Raw genomic sequence first — 22,775 nt, 5'->3', positions numbered from 1 at the left:
CAGGGCATTTGGGAGACTGAAGGACCTGTTTACCTCGGCGCCGGTGTTGGCGCATCCGGATCCCTCTTTACCGTTCCAGGTAGAGGTGGACGCGTCAGAGGCCGGGATAGGGGCCGTTCTTTCCCAGCGTTCTGGCACTCCACCTAAACTCCGTCCCTGTGCGTTTTATTCAAAGAAGCTCAGTCCGGCGGAGCGGAATTATGACGTAGGAGACAGGGAGCTGTTAGCCGTGGTACAGGCCCTAAAGGTGTGGCGGCATTGGCTCGAGGGGGCTCAACACCCTTTCCTCATTCTAACTGACCATCGTAACCTGGAGTGCATCCGGGCAGCTAGGAGACTGAATCCTCGCCAGGCCCGCTGGACTATGTTTCTAGCCCGGTTTGTGTTTAAGATCACATACATCCCTGGGTCCCAGAACGGGAAGGCAGATGCTCTGTCTCGGCGGTATGACGCGGAGGAGAGGTCCGTTGAGCCCACGCCCATACTACCAGAGTCTTGTCTGGTTGCACCGGTGGTGTGGGAGGTTGATGGCGAGATCGAGCGGGCGTTACGCACCGACCCGAGTCCTCCACAGTGTCCAGTGGGTCGGACGTACGTTCCGCTCGAGGTACGCGATCGCCTCATTTGTTGGGCTCATACGTCCCCCTCCTCTGGCCATCCGGGTATCGGCCGGACAGTGCACTGCCTTAGCACGAAGTACTGGTGGCCAACGTTAGCTAGGGATGTGAGGATTTATGTCTCCTCCTGTTCGGTGTGTGCCCAGTGTAAGGCGCCCAGACATTTGCCCAGGGGTAAGTTACAACCCCTGCCTATTCCACAACGACCCTGGTCCCACCTCTCGGTGGATTTTGTTACCGACCTTCCCCCCTCACAGGGGAATACTACCATCCTGGTCGTTGTGGATCGGTTCTCGAAGGCCTGTCGTCTCCTTCCCATGCCGGGTCTACCCACTGCCCTACAGACCGCAGAGGCTCTGTTCACCCATGTCTTCCGGCATTACGGGGTACCCGAGGATATAGTGTCTGACCGAGGCCCCCAGTTCACCTCCAGAGTGTGGAGAGCATTTATGGAACGGTTGGGGGTTTCGGTAAGCCTTACCTCGGGTTACCACCCGGAGAGTAATGGGCAGGTTGAACGTGTGAACCAGGATGTGGGTAGGTTTCTGAGGTCATACTGTCAGGGCCGGCCGGAGGAGTGGGCGAGATATGTGCCCTGGGCCGAGATGGCACAGAACTCTCTTCGCCACTCCTCCACCCAACTAACCCCTTTTCAGTGTGTATTAGGGTACCAGCCGGTTCTGGCACCATGGCATGAGAGCCAGATCGAGGCCCCCGCTGTGGATGAGTGGGTGCGGCGCTCGGAGGAGACGTGGGACGCTGCACACGTCCATCTGCAGCGTGCCATACGTCGACAGAAGACGAGCGCCGACCTACACCGCAGTGAGGGGCCAGTGTACGCACCTGGAGATCGAGTCTGGCTCTCAACCAGAAACCTGCCCCTCCGCCTGCCCTGCCGGAAGCTGGGTCGGCGGTTTGTGGGGCCCTTTAGAGTCCTGAGGAGATTGAACGAGGTGAGTTACAGGTTAGAACTACCTATTGATTACAAGAATATTAACCCCTCGTTCCATGTGTCTCTCCTCAGGCCGGTGGTAGCTGGTCCACTCCAGGACTTTGAGATTGAGGAGACTCCTCCACCCCCGTTGGACATCGAGGGGGCTCCGGCGTACACCGTGAGGTCCATCCTTGATTCGAGACGCCGGATGGGGGGTCTTCAATATCTCGTGGAGTGGGAGGGGTACGGTCCGGAGGAGCGGTGCTGGGTGCCAAGGAGGGACATATTGGACCAGTCCCTGCTGACCGAGTTCCATCGGGGTCATCCTGCGCGCCCTGCTCCGCGTCGTCCGGGTCGTCCCCGAGCCCCGGGTCGGCGCACGGCTGGAGCCGCGCGTCAAGGGGGGGGTACTGTCACGGTTTCGGCCGAGGCTGCTCCTCTTCCTTGTTCGGGCAGGCTTCGGCGGTCGTCGTCTCCGGAGTACTAGCTGCCACCGTTCTATGTTTCTTGTTCGTTTGGTTTTGTCTCTTTGTAACACCTGTCCCTTGTTTGTGTTTGATGATGTTCCCTATTTAGTTTCGTTTGTTTGGGTCAGGTGTTATGCGTGATTGTTTATTGTCAGACTGCCTCTGTATGGTTAATTTTCTCTCGTTGTTGCTTGTCCCGAGAGTTCGCACTGCGTGCGCTTTTCTTGTGTATTTTCGCACTGTGTTTGTGCGTAATTGTTTTGCGCCACCCGGTTGGGTTGGCGACTCTTTTGTTCACGTGTTTGAACGTTACTAAAAAGACGGTTGAAGTCATCCTGGTTCCTGCGCTTGATTCCTTCCACTCATCTACACACACCACTCTGACAGGAGAGAAGGAGAGCACAGACTGAGGTGAGGAGAGAGGGGAGAGAAGGAGAGGAGACAGAGGTGAGGAGAGAAGGGGAGGTCAACAGCGAGGAGAGGTGAAAAGAGTGAGGGGAGGAGAGGGTTGAGAGAGGAGGAGGAGAAGGGAGGAGATGGGTTAAGAGTGGAGGAGAGGAGACAGGATAAGGTTTACGCCCTGCTGTGTTTCAGTGTGACATAAGCAGGAGATCACCGTGAGGACAGACACATGAGGAAAGGAGAGCAACTGGGATATGTTTCACACATGGTCATGTTCATCTAACAGCTGTTCTCCTCATGGCAGGGGAGAGCAGAGAGGCAGAAGAGCAGCATACTGCTGAGGGCTCCACATCATCTCCAGATATACAGCAGGCCCAGGGCCTCAGAGACCTGCCTGCCTGCCTAGAGCCTGACACGCACGCATGCACACACACACACACACACACACACACACACACACACACACACACACACACACACACTGCCTGGCCCTACCAGAGCCAAGCAAAGGCTATACACCCAGATGATCCTGTTGTTTAGGTCTGTTCCTCTCTTGCTATCCCTAGTTGGCCCTGTGTACCATGTCTGTACTACTCTCACTGACTCTATTTGATTCAACAGAGCCACCAGTCCTCAGCTGATTGACAGTTACTTAGCACAAAGTCATTAACTATTCTAACTGTATAGACTTTAAGGATGGCATACCTGTCTTTTCATGACAGCCACCTGCATAGTTAAAAAGTAGCCATTTTATCCACGTAGGCCCAAACTAGCAGGGAGAAAAAGCACAGGTCTAATCTCCCCGCCCACGTTCTCTTGGTAAAATCACTGTGATGGAGTTTGGCCTCATCTATGATTCAGAATAATGTAATATTTATCATGAGTCCTGGGCTGAGTTGGGATGGGTTGGGACTGTGACTACTATGTTGGCCATTGGAGAGATACTGTTGGTAAACAACTCACAACGAATAAAGCAATAAAATAAACCTCTCTGGTAATAAAAATTATAGTCACGCCGGTTGGAGCTCAATGTTAAATTCTAATCTCCCTACCATCAAATCTAAGCGAATATGACACCAATATGTGAAATATCGCAAATCAACTTGATTGGAGTTACACAACACACCTCTCGTCCGGATCTGTCAGGCAGTTACCGACAACCACTATAACACACACAACAAACCTCCCAAACCTAGCTCAAATTCTAGACAAGGCTACAGAGTCCATAAGGTCGATTAGACTTAGATCCATTTGGACTGAACAAGTTTGTAGGTGCAACAGTTTTTATTAAATTCAAAATTTATCGCTCTTACGTGCACATTTCTGGGTGAACGTACACTACCGGTCAAAAGTTTTAGAACACCTACTCATTCAAGGGTTTTTCTTTATTTTTTTACAGTTTTAGATTGTAGAATAATAGTGAAGACATCAAAACTATAAAATAACACATATGGAATTATGTAGTAACCAAAAAAGTGTTAAAGAAATCAAAATACATTTTATATTTGAGATTCTTCAAATAGCCACCCTTTGCCTTGATGACAGCTTTGCACACTCTTGGCATTCTGTCAACCAGCTTCATGAGGTAGTCACCTGGAATGCATTTTAATTAACAGGTGTGCCTTCTTAAAAGTTAATTTGTGGAATTACACAAATGTGTTTGAGCCAATCAGTTGTGTTGTGACAAGGTAGGGGGGTATACAGAAGATAGCCCTATTTGGTAAAAGACCAAGTCCATATTATTGCAAGAACAGCTCAAATAAGCAAAGAGAAACGACAGTCCATCATTACTTTAAGACATGAAGGTCAGTCAATACGGAACATTTCAAGAACTTTGAAAGTTTCTTCAAGTGCAGTCGCAAAGACCATCAATGGCTATGATGTAACTGGCTCTCATGAGGACTGCCACAGGAATGGAAGACCCAGAGTTACCTCTGCTGCAGAGGATAAGTTCATTTGAGTTACCAGCCTAAGAAATTGCAGCCCAAATAAATGCTTCACAGAGTTCAAGTAACAGACACATCTCAACATCAACTGTTCAGATGAGACTGTGTGAATCAGGCCTTCATGGTCGAATTGCTGCAAAGAAACCACTACTAAAGGACACCAATCATAAGAAGAGACTTGCTTGGGCCAAGAAACACGAGCAATGGACATTAGACCGGTGGAAATGTGTCCTTTGGTCTGGAGTCCAAATTGGAGATTTTTGGTTTCAACCGCCGTGTCTTTGTGAGATGCGGTGTGGGTGAACGGATGATCTGTGTGTATTTCCCACCTTAAAGCAAAGAGGAGGAGGTGTTATGGTGTGGGGGTGCTTTGCTGGTGACACCGTCGGTGATTTATTTAGAATTCAAGGCACACTTAATCAGCATGGCTACCACAGCATTCTGCAGCGATACGCCATTCCATCTGGTTTGGGCTTAGTGGGACTATCATTTGTTTTTCAACAGGCTGTGTAAGGGCTATTTTACCAAGAAGGAGAGTGATGGAGTGCTGCATCAGATGACCTGGCCTCCACAATCCCCCGACCTCAACCAAATTGATATGGTTTGGGATGAGTCGGACCGCAGAGTGAAGGAAAAGCAGCCAACAAGTGCTCAGCATATGTGGGAAATCCTTCAAGACTGTTTGAAAAGCATTCCAGGTGAAGCTGGTTGAGAGAATGCCAAGAGTGTGCAAAGCTGTCATCAAGGCAAAGGGTGGCTATTAGAAGAATCTCAAATATAAAATATATTTTGACTTGTTTAACACTTTTTTGGTTACTACATGATTCCATATGTGTTATTTCATAGTTTTGATGTCTTCACTATTATTCTACAATGTAGAAAATAGTAAAAATAAAGAAAAACCCTTGAATGAGGAGGTGTTCTAAAACTTTTGACCGGTAGTGTACGTTTGATTGTAAATTGTATATTTTGTAATAACTCACTTTTGTTTACAGGTAATGTAGTACTAGGCCTTTCTTCAGTAAACTTTAAAGTACATTTTCATGTAAATAGTTAATGGGTACATATTGATTATTTGTATATTTTCTAGGAGCTTTCTCGATTTTCTTGTTAATTTAGAAAATATTTCCAGTTTACTCCATATTGCCTTAAATGTGTTTCAGTTATTTTGCTTCCCTCGAAAATCAGCTGTTAAAATAAATACTAATAACTACATTATTTGTCATTATTGTAAACTCTTACTTTACTTTTATTGCTGTGTTTTGCTGTATTGTTGTATAATAATGTTGTATAATCACCTTCCTGTGTAAAAATCATGGAAATTAAAAACAAAAAACTATGTTTTAAGTGAGAAGTTGGCATAGGTCTGAAGCCGAAAAAGAAAGGAAATTTACATGAGCACCACAATCCCTATTCCACCCATGCTCTACCAAGGTTTTCCAGCACACAGCTTTGACCTACTACAGTAGCTATGATGGTCTATTGTACTTCCAACAGGTTTATTAGGATTGAAACCTTCTCAAACAGCCTAATTCATACTAGAGGATGTGCTCCCACAATAATGTGATTTGTACCGCATTCAAGGTAATATACTTTAGAGGGATAATGGACTTTACAGTGTCCTGCTATTAAAACAATGTATGCATACAGTATACACACTGAGTATACAAAACATTAAGAACACCTGCTGTTTCCATGACAGACTGACCAGGTGAATCCAGGTGAACGCTATGATCCCTTATTGATGTCACTTCTTAAATCCACTTCAATCAGTGTAGATGAAGGGGAGGAGACAGGTAAAAAAAAATGATTTTTAAGACTTGAGACAATTGAGGCATGGATTGTTTATGTGTGCCGTTCAGTGAATGGGCAAGACAAAAAACGTAAATGCCTTTAAACGGGGTATGGTAGTAGGTGCCAGGCGCAACGGTTAATGTTAAGAACTGCAACGCTGCTGGGTTTTTCACGCTCAACAGTTTACCGTGTGTATCAAGAATGGTCCACCACCCAAAGGACATCCAGCCAACTATACCCAACTGTGGGAAGCATTGGAGTCAACATTGTCCAGCATCCCTGTGGAACACTTTCAACACATTGTAGAGTCCATGCCCTGACGAATTGAGGTTGTTCTGATGGGGGGGGGGTGCAACTCAATATTAGGAAGGGGCTTTAGCCTCCAGGCATCTGTGGCTACAGACCTACAGCCATGGAGCCAACACACACACACACACAAACACACACACACACACAAACACACACACACGCACACACACACACAAACTCACACACGCTCTGCTCCACAGTGATCGACCAGGGGTGTGTTGAACCACATACAGCCAAACTCCACTCTACCACACACAGCCAAACTGCACTCTACTACACACATCCAAACTCCACTCTACTACACACAGCCAAACTCCACTCTACCACACACAGCCAAACTCCACTCTATCACACACAGCCAAACTCCACTCTATCACACACAGCCAAACTCCACTCTATCACACACAGCCAAACTCCACTCTATCACACACAGCCAAACTCCACTTTACTACACACAGCCAAACTTCACTCTATTCCACACAGACAAACTCCACTCTACCACACACAGCCAAACTCCACTCTATCACACACAGCCAAACTTCACTCTATTCCACACAGCCAAACTCCACTCTACCACACACAGCCAAACTCCACTCTACCACACACAGCCAAACTCCACTCTACCACACACAGCCAACTTACACAGAACTTACAGTAAAGAGGGAGGGAGGGAGGTAGGGAGGGAGAAGGGGGAGAAAGTAAAGGGAAAGCGAGATGAGAGAACAGTAGGCCCTCTCCTCATACAAACACTGGTTTGAGATAGAAGTAGAGAGAAAAAGAAAGCTAGATAGAGAGAGGAGAGAGAGAGAGAGAGAGAGAGAGAGAGAGAGAGAGAGAGAGAGAGAGAGAAGCTCTGCATCCACTCCTACCTCACCATTCATTTCATTATCTGATTCTACATCACTCTCTCCTCTCTCCTTCTCCTCTCCTCCAGCCCTCTCCATGGATGTGGCAGACAGGCAGACAGACAGACAGGCAGGCAGGCAGGCAGGCAGGCAGCAGGATAAATTAAGTTTCCCCTCAGACCCCCTGCGTATTAATATCATAACTATCCTGACCTCCGTGGCCCCGCGGGCCAGCACACGGCACCCTACATTCCATTAGTACTAAACAAGAGAAGGGGACATGGATAGATTGAATCAATCAGGAGAGCCACCAGGACTGAAGGGGGAGAGGATGTGTAGGTGTGTGTGTCTGTGTGTGTGTGTGTGTGTGTGTGTGTGTGTGTGTGTGTGTGTGTGTGTGTGTGTGTGTGTGTGTGTGTGTGTGTGTGTGTGTGTGTGTGTGTGTGTGTGTGTGTGTGTGTGTGTGTGTGTGTGTGTGTGCAGCTAGGTCTGGAGGCAGGAAGCAAAGGTATGACACTGATTCAACATCATTATTCCCCCAAATGTCTATTTTGTGCCACGTCAATTGGAACGACTGGAACTTTTTCCAGAGTGACAGACTGCACAGTGAGCCACTCTGCTCTGCAGCTCTGATGCAGTTTACAGCCCTTAATTGTGGCAACAAAAGTGAGTTATTACTTGTTTGCTGGAATGGCAAAGACTCTTTATGCCTAATGCCACTGATGCCACTGAGAGGCCACTGAGAGGTTGTGGCGGGGATGGGCTGATTGCGGAGAGGTGAAGAGAACAAAAGGAGAGAACAGGAGCCCCCCCCACACACACGGCCAGGTCTCCATTCTCATCACCTCCTCTTCTCCCCTGTCCCATTACCAAGGCTTTCTCAATAAAGACTGGGTAAAGACTGGATAAAGAGGCGGACGCCCACAGGCCAAATCCCCCCTCAGCCATCTTCTCCTATTGTCTCTCCAGCACTTTCTTCTCCCCAACTCTCTCTCAATTCAATTTAATTCAAAGGGCTTTATTGGCATGGGAAGCATATGTTTACATTGCCAAAGCAAATGGAATAGACAATAAACAAAAGGGAAATAAACAAGGGAAACATCACTACATCTCGCTCTTATCCTCTGTTTCTTCTCCCCAACTCTCTCTCTCTCTCTCTCTCTCTCTCTCTCTCTCTCTCTCTCTCTCTCTCTCATCCTCTGTTTCTTCTCCCCATCTCTGTGGTGCTGTGTGGCTGGCTGTTGGCTGCTGCTGATTTACATGTGTCATTCACTGGTACCCCTCCAGTCTCCAGTCCCTCCACAGTCTCAGGGAGCAGAGAGAGCTACCCCTCCAGTCTCCCGTCCTTCCACAGCCTCAGGGAGCAGAGAGAGCTACCCCTCCAGTCTCCCGTCCTTCCACAGCCTCAGGGAGCAGAGAGAGCTACCCCTCCAGTCTCCCGTCCTTCCACAGCCTCAGGGAGCAGAGAGAGCTACCCCTCCAGTCTCCCGTCCTTCCACAGCCTCAGGGAGCAGAGAGAGCTACCCCTCCAGTCTCCCGTCCTTCCACAGCCTCAGGGAGCAGAGAGAGCTACCCCTCCAGTCTCCCGTCCTTCCACAGCCTCAGGGAGCAGAGAGAGCTACCCCTCCAGTCTCCCGTCCTTCCACAGCCTCAGGGAGCAGAGAGAGCTACCAATCCAGTCTCCCGTCCTTCCACAGCCTCAGGGAGCAGAGAGAGCTACCCCTCCAGTCTCCCGTCCTTCCACAGCCTAAGCTCAGTGCTGCTCTCCTGTTGACAGACTACTGCTGCACAGCACAGCTCATACAGACACAGCAAACACAGGGTAACACAGAATAACACAGGGTACACAGGGTAACACAGCTTAACACAGGGCCAAACAGGGACAGGAGGAACCAGACCAAAAAAACAGGGTAGTCAGGATACGTCTGGGACATAGGACCAGGGTGAGTCAGACTGCATTGGCCTGAGTTGACCTAGGACTGCACATGAGCATTGTGAGAGGCCTATGGAGACAGGAGTAGTGAGGGCTTTGAGAGACATGAAAGAGGTCAGAGTTCAGTTCTTTAATAAGATAGCAGGCACTGAGATCTCAATCTGAAGTACCTTTGAGTTCTACCTCAAAGCAGATGACCCCAAAAAATATTCTGGAGTTTCTGTTGTCAGTTACTGTTGAGCAGCGTACAGCCTACTGTAGCTTGTTAAAGCTCAGTGATAGAGTGTGAGAGAGAATTTGGCTGCTTCCCAAATGGCAGCCCATTTCCTTTATCGTGTACTACTTTTGACCAGGGCCCAAAAGAGGTGGATGATATACGGAATAGGGTGCCATTTGGGACACAGACTTTCTGTTAGCTGGATAGCAAGGGTCTGAGTACACCTGAGTCATCCAGAGCTGAGCTCAGCGGAGAAGAGAGGAGAGCCCTGGGTGAGGTGAGGTGAGCAGGCCAGGCTGGAGTATACATACACTGGCTTCATAAGCTGTTGAGCTGTGGAGGAGCGAGTGGCTAAGTGAGTGAGCCCCTCCATCTTTGAGAGGTGTATGTGTGTCCTGAGACCGAGGTGAAGAGAAGTGCTGTGCTTTCTGAAAGTGAGACATCTTACGTAGTGTGACCCCCTCTATGTGTGTGTGTGTATATGCCTGTGTGTGTGTGTGTGTATGTGTGTGTGTGTTTGTCTGTTTCCCAGAGCCAGGCTGCAGTGTGCAGTGTCAGGGCTAGCTTTGATCTGTCTAGCAGGCAGGCAGACAGGCAGGCGGTAAGGTACCAGGATGATGTATAATCTGCCTGGCCTGCCTGCCCGGCTCCATTAGGCCTGAATTAGACTTGAAGGAGCTGCTAAACAACTCTGAACAGAGAAGAGAACAAGGGGGTGGAGGTGTGGAAGGGGGGAGGGGTGAAGGAGGGGTGGATGGGGGGTGGAGGGTGGGGACACAATGACTTCAGTAAAATAACAAAAGATGTTCCCCTAACAGGTGTCAAATATAACTAGATCAAAGGACTAGAGCGCATCTGTGGGCTTGGGGAGGCATTATATCCACTGTAAGGCTGTGGGCTTGGGGAGGCATTCTATCCACTGTAAGGCTGTGGGCTTGGGGAGGCATTCTATCCACTGTAAGGCTGTGGGCTTGGGGAGGCATTCTATCCACTGTAAGGCTGTGGGCTTGGGGAGGCATTCTATCCACTGTAAGGCTGTGGGCTTGGGGAGGCATTCTATCCACTGTAAGGCTGTGGGCCTGGGGAGGCATTCTATCCACTGTAAGGCTGTGGGCTTGGGGAGGCATTCTATCCACTGTAATGCTGTGGGATTGGGGAGGCATTCTATCCACTGTAGGGCTATGGGCTTGGGGAGGCATTCTATCCACTGTAAGGCTGTGGGCTTGGGGAGGCATTCTATCCACTGTAAGGCTGTGGGCCTGGGGAGGCATTCTATCCACTGTAAGGCTGTGGGCTTGGGGAGGCATTCTATCCACTGTAAGGCTGTGGGCTTGGGGAAGCATTCTATCCACTGTAATGCTGTGGGATGGGGAGGCATTCTATCCACTGTAAAGCTGTGGGCTTGGGGAGGCATTCTATCCACTGTAATGCTGTGGGATTGGGGAGGCATTCTATCCACTGTAGGGCTGTGGGTTTGGGGAGGCATTCTATCCACTGTAAGGCTGTGGGCTTGGGGAGGCATTCTATCCACTGTAATGCTGTGGGCTTGGGGAGGCATTCTATCCACTGTACTATGAGCTCCACTACTGCTGCTTTACAGCCTGTTCCACTAGAGATGACACGTGTATGTTTGTGTGTTTGTGTGTGTGTGTGTGTGTGTGTGTGTGTGTGTGTGTCAGAAGTGGCACACGTATTTTAGCAGACTCTGCTTCTGTTGGACATTGGGTCGGGTGGTGGATGTTCCCAGTGAAGTGACTGGGGTAAATAAGCAAAGAAAAGGGGAGGGAGAGAGAAAGAGGGAGAGAGAAGGAGGGAGAGAGAAGGGGGGAGAGAGAAGGAGGGAGAGAGAAAGAGGGAGAGAGAAAGAGGGAGAGAGAAAGAGGGAGAGAGAAAGAGGGAGAGAGAAAGAGGGAGAGAGAAAGAGGGAGAGAGAAAGAGGGAGAGAGAAGGAGGGAGAGAGAAAGAGGGAGAGAGAAAGAGGGAGAGAGAAGGAGGGAGAGAGAAAGAGGGAGAGAGAAGGAGGGAGAGAGAAGGAGGGAGAGAGAAGGAGGGAGAGAGAAGGAGGGAGAGAGAAGGAGGGAGAGAGAAGGAGGGAGAAAGAAAGAGGGAGAGAGAAGGAGGGAGAGAGAAAGAGGGAGAGAGAAGGAGGGAGAGAGAAAGAGGGAGAGAGGAGGGAGAGAGAAAGAGGGAGAGAGAAGGAGGGAGAGAGAAGGAGGGAGAGAGAAAGAGGGAGAGAGAAGGAGGGAGAGAGAAGGAGGGAGAGAGGAGGGAGAGAGAAGGAGGGAGAGAGAAGGAGGGAACATTGTGTGGTATCTTTCTATCTGCTGTGTGTCAGAAAGGAAGAAATGCTCCTCCTACCCATTCAGACAGTGGGAGAAAATCTGGGGGAGTTGACCTGTGTAGGAGTAGAGGAGCGAGGAAGGCTGTTATGTGTACATGTGTGCAGAGGAGGGAGGGAGTCTCTTACCTGGAGCAGCCAGTAGCACCTGCGGTGGAAAGTGGGGATGATGGAGGAGTGGACGTAACAGCCATACAGACACTGCAGAGGGAGAAACACAGAGACAGAACAGCAGTTATAGTATAGTTACAGTGCAGTGTAACACAACACAATAGACTAACCTCCACCCCCACTGACTCCCGACCCCTGACCTCTCACCCCTGATCCCACACACAGGCCATTGTCTTCAGAACAAAGGTAGTGGTGACCTGGGACAAGCTGCTATGAACACTGATAAGGTTGAATGGGTTAATACCTCCTCACCCCCCTATCGCTCTCTCTACCCCTCATTCCATTCTCTTTCTCCTCTCCCTCTCTCTCTCTCACTCTCTCCCTGAACATAACCATAAGACTCCCCCTCATGCCATAACCCCCCTCTCGCCTGGAGAGGTCTCCTGACAGGATGATTCAGGTGCTCCTACATCCCCCTTCCCTCCCCTCACCCCCTGCAGGGCCAGGGCCCGGCGCTACGTAGCGTTACTAAAGCACGGCATTTATTAATATCCTTATCGTAAACAGATAATACAGTGCCTGGGGGCTCGTTCCCTTGGAGAGAGAGAGAGAGAGCCGGAGCACAGCCACAGCCAGGGCTGATAACGCCTCCCTACTAGTATCTGGCATAGAGAGGCAGAGGGGCCACCAGACATTTTTCACCAGAACCCAGATCAAAAATTGTGCACTATATAGGGAATAAGGTGACATCTGGGACACAAGCCTACAGCTACAGCAGCACAACAATACAACACTTGGGCTAGAGCTGGGGCAGCAGCCTCGCTCCACTTATTCCAAAACCCTCCCAATGCTCCTCCACCTCCTCATACTAAACTCTGAATCCTATGGGCTCTGTCCTAAGGTAGTTCACTATAGGCCTATAGGGAATAGTGTACCATTTTGGAAGCCGCCCTACTCAGAGAGGCCTAGTCGTTTGCTTGTTTACGGCTACAGCTAGTCCTGTTACAGCCTCACACTGACTCTGGCTGGCAGTGGGGAAATATACTGTGTAATGCAATATTTGTGATGTGAACAGAGTAGTAGTGGATTGCTCTTAAGACAAGGGGTTTGCTTGGCTCTTTGAGGAATAAATCAATCACACAAAGGTCTAGGGTTTGTTTCAGCCTCTTGTTCTCCAAGCCACTCTGGGATAGTCTGTTTATTTAGAAAGGAAGAGGAGCTGGAGTGGTTTACTGCATGGCAGCCTGATACCACACACACACACACACACACACACATTATTCACTAGTGTTCAATAAGGTAAACAGTGTTTCCCGGGGCCGTGTATATCTGAATGGGTAGGAGGTGGTAGAGAGGAGGTATTGTGAGTGATTGAGTGAATGTGTGACTGTGTGTGTGTGTGACTGTGTGTGTGTGTGTGTGTGACTGTGTGTGTGTGTGTGTGTGTCTGACTGTGTGTGTGTGTGACTGTGTGTGTGTGTGACTGTGTGTGTGTGACTGTGTGTGTGTGTGCAGGTGTGTGTGCGTACAGTGGCTTGCGAAAGTATTCACCCCCCTTGGCATTTTTCCTATTTTGTTGCCTTACAACCTGGAATTAAAATTGATTTTTTGGGGGTTTGTATCATTTGATTTACACAACATGCCTACCACTTTGAAGATGCAAAATATTTTTGATTGTGAAACAAACAAGAAATAAGACAGAAATACAGAAAACTTCAGCGTGCATAACTATTCACCCCCCCAAAGTCAATACTTTGTAGAGCCACCTTTTGCAGCAATTACAGCTGCAAGTCTCTTGGGGTATGTCTCTATAAGCTTGGCACATCTAGCCACTGGGATTTTTGCCCATTCTTCAAGGCAAAACTGCTCCAGCTCCTTCAAGTTGGATGGGTTCCGCTGGTGTACAGCAATCTTTAAGTCATATCACAGATTCTCAATTGGATTGAGGTCTGGGCTTTGACTAGGCCATTCCAAGACATGTAAATGTTTCCCCTTAAACCACTCGAGTGTTGCTTTAGCAGTATGCTTAGGGTCATTGTCCTGCTGGAAGGTGAACTGCCGTCCCAGTCTCAAATCTCTGGAAGACTGAAACAGGTTTCCCTCAAGAATTTCCCTATATTTAGCGGCATCCATCATTTCTTCAATTCTGACCAGTTTCCCAGTCCCTGCCGATGAAAAACATCCCCACAGCATGATGCTGCCACCACCATGCTTCCCTGTGGGGATGGTGTTCTCGGGGTGATGAGAGGTGTTGGGTTTGCGCCAGACATAGCATTTTCCTTGATGGCCATAAAGCTACATTTTTGTCTCATCTGACCAGAGTACCTTCTTCCATATGTTTGGGGAGTCTCCCACATGCCTTTTGGCGAACACCAAACGTGTTTGCTTATTTTTTTCTTTAAGCAATGGCTTTTTTTCTGGCCACTCTTCCGTAAAGCACAGCTCTGTGGAGTATAAGGCTTAAAGTGGTTGTGACGAGGTGTGAATGAAGGAGTCAGGCGCAGGAGGTAAAAGTCCAGAGTTTATTCTGTTTACATAAATCAAATGCTCCCAGCGTGAAAACGAAACAAATACAAGGGAAAATATTCCACCTTGGCAAGTACAAATAGAAGAGTAGCTCAACCGAGCTACTCGCTCTCACAATAAACAATCACTCACAAAGACAAGAGGAACAGAGGGGACACTTATACACATACTAATTAGGGGAATGAGCACCAGGTGTGTGTGATTGACAAGACAAGACATGACAAGTGGAGTGATGAGAATGGGATCGGTAGTAGCTAGTAAGCCGGTGACGACGAACGCCCAAACCTGCCCGAACAAGGAGGGGAGGCAGCCTCGGCGGAAGTCGTGACAGTGGTCCTATGGACAGATACTCCAATCTCCGCTGTGGAGCTTTGCAGCTCCTTCAGGGTTATCTTTGGTCTCTTTGTTGCCTCTCTGATTAATGCTCTCCTAGCCCGGTCCGTGAGTTTTGGTGAGCGGCCCTCTCTTGGCAGGTTTGTTGTGGTGCCATATTCTTTCAATTTTTTAAATAATGGATTTAATGGTGCTCCGTGGGATGTTCAAAGGTTCTGATATTTTTTTATAACCCAACTCTGATCTTTACTTCTCCACAACTTTGTCCCTGACCTATTTGGAGAGCTACTTGGTCTTCATGGTGCCGCTTGCTTGGTGGTGCCCCATGCTTAGGTGTTGCAGATTCTGGGGCCTTTCAGAACAGGTGTATATATACTGAGATCATGTGACAGATCACTTAGATTGCACACAGGTGGACTTTATTTAACTAATTATGTGACTTCTGAAGGTAATTGGTTGCACCAGATCTTATTTAGGGGCTTCATAGCAAAGGGGGTGAATACATATGCACGCACCACTTTTCTGTAATTTATTTTTTAGAATTTTTTGAAACAAGTTATTTTTTCATTTCACTTCACCAATTTTGACTATTTTGTTTATGTCCATTACATAAAATCCAAATAAAAATCTATTTAAATCACAGGTTGTAATGCAACGAAATAGGAAAAACGGCAAGTGGGTTGAATACTTTTGCAAGGCACTGTGGTGAAAAAAAGTATTTAGTCAGCCACCAATTGTGCAAGTTCTCCCACTTAAAAAGATGAGAGAGGCCTGTAATTTTCATCATAGGTACACGACAACTATGACAGACAAAATGAGAAAAAAATTCCAGAAAATCACATTGTAGTATTTTTAATGAATTTATTTGCAAATAATGGTGGAAAATAAATATTTGGTCAATAACAAAAGTTTCTCAATACTTTGTTATACACCCTTTGTTGGCAATGACACAGGTCAAACATTTTCTGTAAGTCTTCACAAGGTTTTCACACACTGTTGCTGGTATTTTGGCCCATTCCTCCATGCAGATCTCCTCTAGAGCAGTGATGTTTTGGGGCTGTCGCTGGGCAACACGGACTTTCAACTCCCTCCAAAGATTTTCTATGGGGTTGAGATCTGGAGACTGGCTAGGCCACTCCAGGACCTTGAAATGCTTCTTACGAAGCCACTCCTTCGTTGCCCGGGCGGTGTGTTTGGGATCATTGTCATGCTGAAAGACCCAGCCACGTTTCATCTTCAATGCCCTTGCTGATGGAAGGAGGTTTTCACTCAAAATCTCACGATACATGGCCCCATTCATTCTTTCCTTTACACGGATCAGTCGTCCTGGTCCCTTTGCAGAAAAACAGTCCCAAAGCATGATGTTTCCACCCCCATGCTTCACAGTAGGTATGGTGTTCTTTGGATGCAACTCAGCATTCTTTGTCCTCCAAACACGACAAGTTGAGTTTTTACAAAAAAGTTCTATTTTGGTTTTATCTGACCATATGACATTCTCCCAATCCTCTTCTGGATCATCCAAATGCACTCTAGCAAACTTCAGACGGGCCTGGACATGTACTGGCTTAAGCAGGGGGACACGTCTGGCACTGCAGGATTTGAGTCCCTGGCGGCGTAGTGTGTTACTGATGGTAGGCTTTGTTACTTTGGTCCCAGCTCTCTGCAGGTCATTCAGTAGGTCCCCCCGTGTGGTTCTGGGATTTTTGCTCACCGTTCTTGTGATCATTTTGACCCCACGGGGTGAGATCTTGCGTGGAGCCCCAGATCGAGGGAGATTATCAGTGGTCTTGTATGTCTTCCATTTCCTAATAATTGCTCCCACAGTTGATTTCTTCAAACCAAGCTGCTTACCTATTGCAGATTAAGTCTTCCCAGCCTGGTGCAGGTCTACAATTGTGTTTCTGGTGTCCTTTGACAGCTCTTTGGTCTTGGCCATAGTGGAGTTTGGAGTGTGACTGTTTGAGGTTGTGGACAGGTGTCTTTTGATACTGATAACAAGTTCAAACAGGTGCCATTAATACAGGTAACGAGTGGAGGACAGAGGAGCCTCTTAAAGAAGAAGTTACAGGTCTGTGAGAGCCAGAAATCTTGCTTGTTTGTAGGTGACCAAATACTTATTTTCCACCATAATTTGCAAATAAATTCATTAAAAATCCTACAATGTGATTTTCTGGAAAAAAAATTCTCAATTTGTCTGTCATAGTTGATGTGTACCTATGATGAAAATTACAGGCCTCTCTCATCTTTTTAAGTGGGAGAACTTGCACAATTGGTGGCTGACTAAATACTTTTTTTCCCCACTGTATGTTTTGGTCTTGTTAAACTAAACACTAGTTATAAAGAGCAGGGCCTGCAGAGGAACTGAGTCTGGATAAATACTCATTTGCAAACATCAAACAGTCTGATTAATTATACCAATGTACCACAGCACTGCCTCAGAGACCAGGCTGGGTATGAAAAGGCCATCACACATCTTAACATATGCATAAACACACACAGTAATGAGCACACACACACCACACACATAGACACATAGATACACACTCACATGAGCAAACACACATAGACAATAATGATAAAATAGATTAAATACTCTCCAGGTGTTCCATTGTCTACAACACAAAGCACCCATTTAGTGATAATACCAGCGCTATAGAGCACCATGTGACATGTGATGTGGACTTCCATCTGGTCTCATTGTTACACTGTAACATCATCCAGTACTTCTGTCTGCAATGGAACGTATACCTCCACCCACTACCACTGCTCTGTCATCTATTACTGCCGTCTGGAATAGGACGTATACTTCCACCCACTCTCACTGCTCTGTCATCCATTACTCCTGTCTGGCAATGGACAGATTCCTCCTCCCACTACCACCATGCAGCCTACAGTTATAGTCACACAGTTATAGTCACACAGTTATAGTCACACAGTTATAGGCACGCAGTTATAGTCACACAGTTATAGTCACACAGTTATAGTCACACAGTTATAGTCACACAGTTATAGGCACACAGTTATAGTCACACAGTTATAGGCACACAGTTATAGTCACAGTTATAGTCACACAGTTATAGGCACACAGTTATAGTCACACAGTTATAGTCACACAGTTATAGTCACAGTTATAGTCACACATACATGTACGCATACATGCACACACTGACACTCATTCACAATAGCCACACATACACTGTCAGACAAAGCACGCCCATAGACACAGAGCTCAGCACACTCCAAGTGCTTATCAGTAATACAATACCCATATCATTTACCAGTGTTTGTGATTCTCTCTCCAGGCTGAGTGGCTTGGTGACAAAGTGACAGCAGCAGAGGCATTATTTGCTGTCTTTGGGCTGTGACAGATGACAGCACATCACTGGGCCAGCAATTCAACCGGAATTACACACGCACACACATAGTGACACGCAAGCACACATGCACACGCACATGCAGACAAATACACATACCGAACACACACACACACACTCAGAAAAACTCTCTCCTGACACTCACTCGCAGATGATTGATACTTTGTATTGAAGGTGCAACAGAGTAATGATAGAACAGGATATAACACAGCACTGAATAAAATCATTTACAAGCACTGTGGCCATAATGTATTCACCCCGTGTCATTGTACTCAGGACACAACAAGAGTTACAGCCCCGGACGTCCTCCAAAGTCAAACACTGATGCAGCAAATTCATTTGGGAGGTGTCAATCAAAGGAACACCACAATGGCAACAGAACGGTCACCTGGTCGAATGAGGTGGCATTGCTCCCTGCCCTGAACATGTCCCCTCCATCGTGGGCAGAGTCGGAGGAGAGGAGGGGGCAGAGTTCAATGAGGACCAATGGGTCCCAGACAGACAGAGGGTGCATCCCAAATGGCACCCTGTTCCTTATAGTGTACTACTTTTGACCAGGGCCCATATAGGGAATATGGTGCCATTTGGAACGCAACCAGACACACACCCAGCTCCCCAGTCCAGACCAGACCAGACCAGAGCAGACCAGAGCAGTCCAGACCATACAAGAGCAGACCAGAGCAGTCCAGACCAGACCAGAGCAGACCAGAGCAGAGCAGTCCAGACCAGACCAGACCAGAGAAGGCTTAAATAAAGCACTCAGACATAACAGCCAGCAGGGCCACCAGCCATCACCTGGTCTGACAGCCCAGGTTCCTGTCCCCGCCTGTCGCCCAGGCAACGTGACACTCAGTCCCATCCATCATGGAGGACGAGAGACGTGAGGCGAGGAACGGCAAGAAGAGGAGCGGGGCAAGGCTGGCAGAGAGAGAGAGAGAGAGAGAGAGAGAGAGAGAGAGAGAGAGAGAGAGAGAGAGAGAGAGAGAGAGAGAGAGAGCTATAGCGATAGAGACAGAGACAGAGAGCGAGATAAAGAGATCGAGATAGAGTGAGAGAGCGAGATAAAGAGATCGAGATAGAGTGAGAGAGATAGCGAGAGAGAGAGCTAGAGAGAGAGCGATATAGTGATATAGAGAGAGAGAAATAGAGAGAGAGAGAGATAGAGAGAGAGAGAGAGAGATAGAGAGAGAGATAGAGAGAGGAATAGAGAGATAGAGAGAGAGATAGAGTAAGGAAAAGGGGAAACTCTGTCATTAGATCATAATGATGTGTGAACTGTGAAGGCATCTCTTAATCAGACTGTGACACCTTATTTATGTTGCCAATTTGCTGTTTTCCACGGCGTGACGACAGCAGTCTTACTGTCTGAGCCCTGCCATGCGTCTATCTATATGTCTGTCTGACAGTTTGGCACCCTCAGCCAGCCCTGGAATCATTAGGCCTATACTCTCTCTATTCCCTCGCTTCACCTGTCTTTTCCCCCTTACTGTACTGTATAGCAACTCTCTCCTCCACTCTGCTATTTCTTCTTTATATTCCCTCTTTCACCTTTGCTCTCCTTCCTTCTGTCCTTCCTGTACAGTATATATCCCCTCCTTCCCTCCTCCCCCTCCTCCCTGTCTCAACCTTCTTTTGTATAGGCTGCTCTGCCATTGATTCATGTTAGTCTTCATGTTAGTCTTCTTCCATTTCCCAGACCAGTATGAGCTCTCAGATATCTCCTGTGTGTGTGTGTGATACAGCCTGTATTTGTCCTGTCTATCCTGTATTGAGTGACCTGCTGCCTCCTGCTTCTACACAGTTGTTAACATGGCCATCCAGCACCTCAAACCACTCCACTCTAACCGCTTTATTACTGGAGCCAGGTATCAGCTAGCAGCAGGGCTGGATGCAGTGTTTGTGTGTGTGATGTGTGTGTGTGTAAGGCTCAGTGTATGTGTGTGTGCGTATGCCTCTGTGTATTTGTGTGCGTGCATGCATGTGTGTATCACAGTGTGTGTGTATGCATGCCTGGGGGCAGGTGATTCAGCCTGGGGCTCCACAGCACAAATAGAGCAACATGCAGGCAGCAGTCAATAAGACTCTAATATCAAGACCTACCCTATCCGAACAAACAATCCAACCCACACTCAATAGAGATTCATAGAGCATGCAGGATTCAGCCAGGCCCTTCCCATTGACAGCATCCATGATGACTATTGATCAGCTAAAAACCCCTGGGCCCAGTACAGACATGATAGGATGAGTCACCAGTGAAAGTGCCACTTCTAGTTAGGACGATGAGCTCATTTTCACCAATACTGTAATGCTGTGCTGTTTCACTTGTGTTCGTTCTGTGTTACTGCCAGATATGCTCTATCGTTTGGCCAGAATCTAATTACCGTATTGGTCCGAATATAAGACGACCCTGATTATAAGACGACCCCCCGTTTTTCAACACAAACATTTAGAAAAACAGATTTGCAGACTAGATTTGCCGAACAAAGAACTTCATTTTATTTTAAAATAACAATATTAAAAACACAGTGAATTAAACACAAAGGCAAACTATGTACAGTATGATTCAAAATTAATATCAAGCAATAATAAAGCAACATTTTTAAATAACAGAGAAAATACAGGCCACACATTTAACTAAACTTAACAAAAATTCGCCAAACTTCTCCTCCGATGTCTCTCTATCCCTCACACACGTCCTCTGCCCCGCTGTGTTCGCTCTCGCTGTCATCGCTCCCCAGCTGCTCCGCTTCCACCGGCTCCTCCCAAAGCACGTCGTCCTCGCTGCCGTCCAATGCATTTGAGATGCAACATTTTTTAAAGCCATCGATGATGCTCTGTGAGGGAATAGCATCCCATGCATGCAGGATCCATTCACACAGTAGACGGACTGACGGCTTCTGTATTTTCCCGGTCGGTGTGAGTGCGTGGTTGCCAGACAGGAGCCACTCTGTGTATTTTTTTCGCAGGTTATCCTTGAAAGGCTTGTTCACAACTACGTCCAACACCTGTAGCTGGCTTGTCATTCCCCCTGGTATGATCACAAGATCCCCGTTCATTGCTCGCACCTGACTTTTCACGGGCTCAGTCAGATGTCCGCGGAACGCATCCAGAACGAGCATGTTCCTCCTCTTCCTCAGTCCTCCGTAGCGTGCGCCCCACACAACCTTTAGCCAGTCCACTACAAGCCCCGACTCCATCCAGCCCTTCTCCTGGGCGCGCACAATAATGCCAGCTGGCATTGGGTCCTTTGGCACAGTCTTACGCTTAAGAATGACATACGGGGGGAGTTTGCTGCCACCAGCGAGACATGTCAACATGACAGTGACGCGGCTCTTCTCGTTGCCCGTTGATTTCACCAACACAGACTTTTCTCCCTTTCTATTGACAGTCACCGATGTTGGCATGTCGAAATAAACGGGTGTCTGATCAGCATTGCCGATCTGATCCAGCGGGTAGGAGTGCTTCTTCCTCAGGTTGATAACAAAGCGCTGAAACGAAAGCAGCTTCTCTCCGAAGTCTGACGGCAGGCGTTGGGCCAAACTCGTTCTCCGTCTAAGTGACAGTCCATTACGCCGCATCATCCTACGACACCAGCCGAGGCTGGCTTTAAATCCAGTGATGTTGAGCTCTCTGGCGATTTCCAGGGCCTTAACCTGGATGACAGCTCTGGTAATGGGCATTCCCTCACTTCTTTTTTCCCTGACATATTCAAAAACCCTCCGGTCAACCTCAATGAAACGACCACTTTGAGGACCACGGAAGGATTTTCGCTGACTGTTAGCATCTTTTAGACGTTGTTTTTCTGCTCGCCATCTTCTTACATTACACTCAGTGACCCCGAATGTCTTGGCAGCTTGGCAGTTGTTAGATGACTCTGCCTTATTGACAACCATTATTTTGAAATTGGCATCATAGCTCCTCCGCTGTTGTTTATTGACCTGGCCCACTTTTGAGCCACTTGTCTCTAAATGGTCAGCCTGTCTTTCCATCTTTAAACACCGGTAACGGGCTGGTTGTTAAGGACGCCTCTTCCCTCCGTCCGGAACGAATTTTTGGCGCCATCTGTGCCCGCGAATGTGTATTGACATTTAAAGGGAGCGCCGAAGAAGAGAAACTGCGCTCTGAATACTAGACCCCGAATATAAGACGACCCGACTTTTTTGGACCTATTTCGAGGGGAAAAAAGGCCGTCTTATATTCGGACCAATACGGTAGCTGAAGTGTCTGTGTGTCTGGCTGAGTGCCCAGACTGCCCACTATATCTGTCTCCACATGTTGGCGTTGGGAAAGGAATACACCACTACAGTATATCAGAATGCTAGCTACAATATTGTCTGTATACCTTAAGTACAACTATGGAAAACATTACTGAGACTAAATTGCGTACTTTCATTTCTAACAAAGACTCTCCTGAGGCTACTGTATTGCTAGCTATCAATACACTTGAAAATTTAAGCAGCAATTGATAAGGCATTATAGATTATGAATTAAAAAGGGATTAGATTTATCTCCACATTCCTCTCGAATAGATACACTAGGCCCTGCTTCTAGGCCTAAATCAGTCATAACTTATTGGAGGACTAAATGAATTGGCAAGCCCGGGTTGGATATAAAAATGTTATAAAAAAT

At 47.6% G+C, this 22,775-nt stretch overlaps 1 protein-coding gene across 1 annotated transcript in view; it reads right to left on the bottom strand.

Annotated features, from left to right (window-relative positions):
• camta1a (calmodulin binding transcription activator 1a) overlaps positions 1–22,775 on the bottom strand; it is a gene marked incomplete at its 3' end in the record, with an annotated part of 435,119 nt that overhangs the window by 86,317 nt on the left and 326,027 nt on the right. The window contains exon 6 of the mRNA XM_084187479.1: positions 11,932–12,003. Coding sequence (XP_084043605.1) covers positions 11,932–12,003 — 72 coding nt within the window. The remainder of the gene's footprint in view (positions 1–11,931; positions 12,004–22,775) is intronic.

The sequence above is a fragment of the Coregonus lavaretus genome (assembly GCF_964263955.1).
Source record: "Coregonus lavaretus genome assembly, chromosome: 22".
NCBI lineage: Eukaryota > Metazoa > Chordata > Actinopteri > Salmoniformes > Salmonidae > Coregonus > Coregonus lavaretus.
Note: the sequence above shows the minus strand (reverse complement) of the source record. Positions and strands in the feature narration are given on the sequence as shown.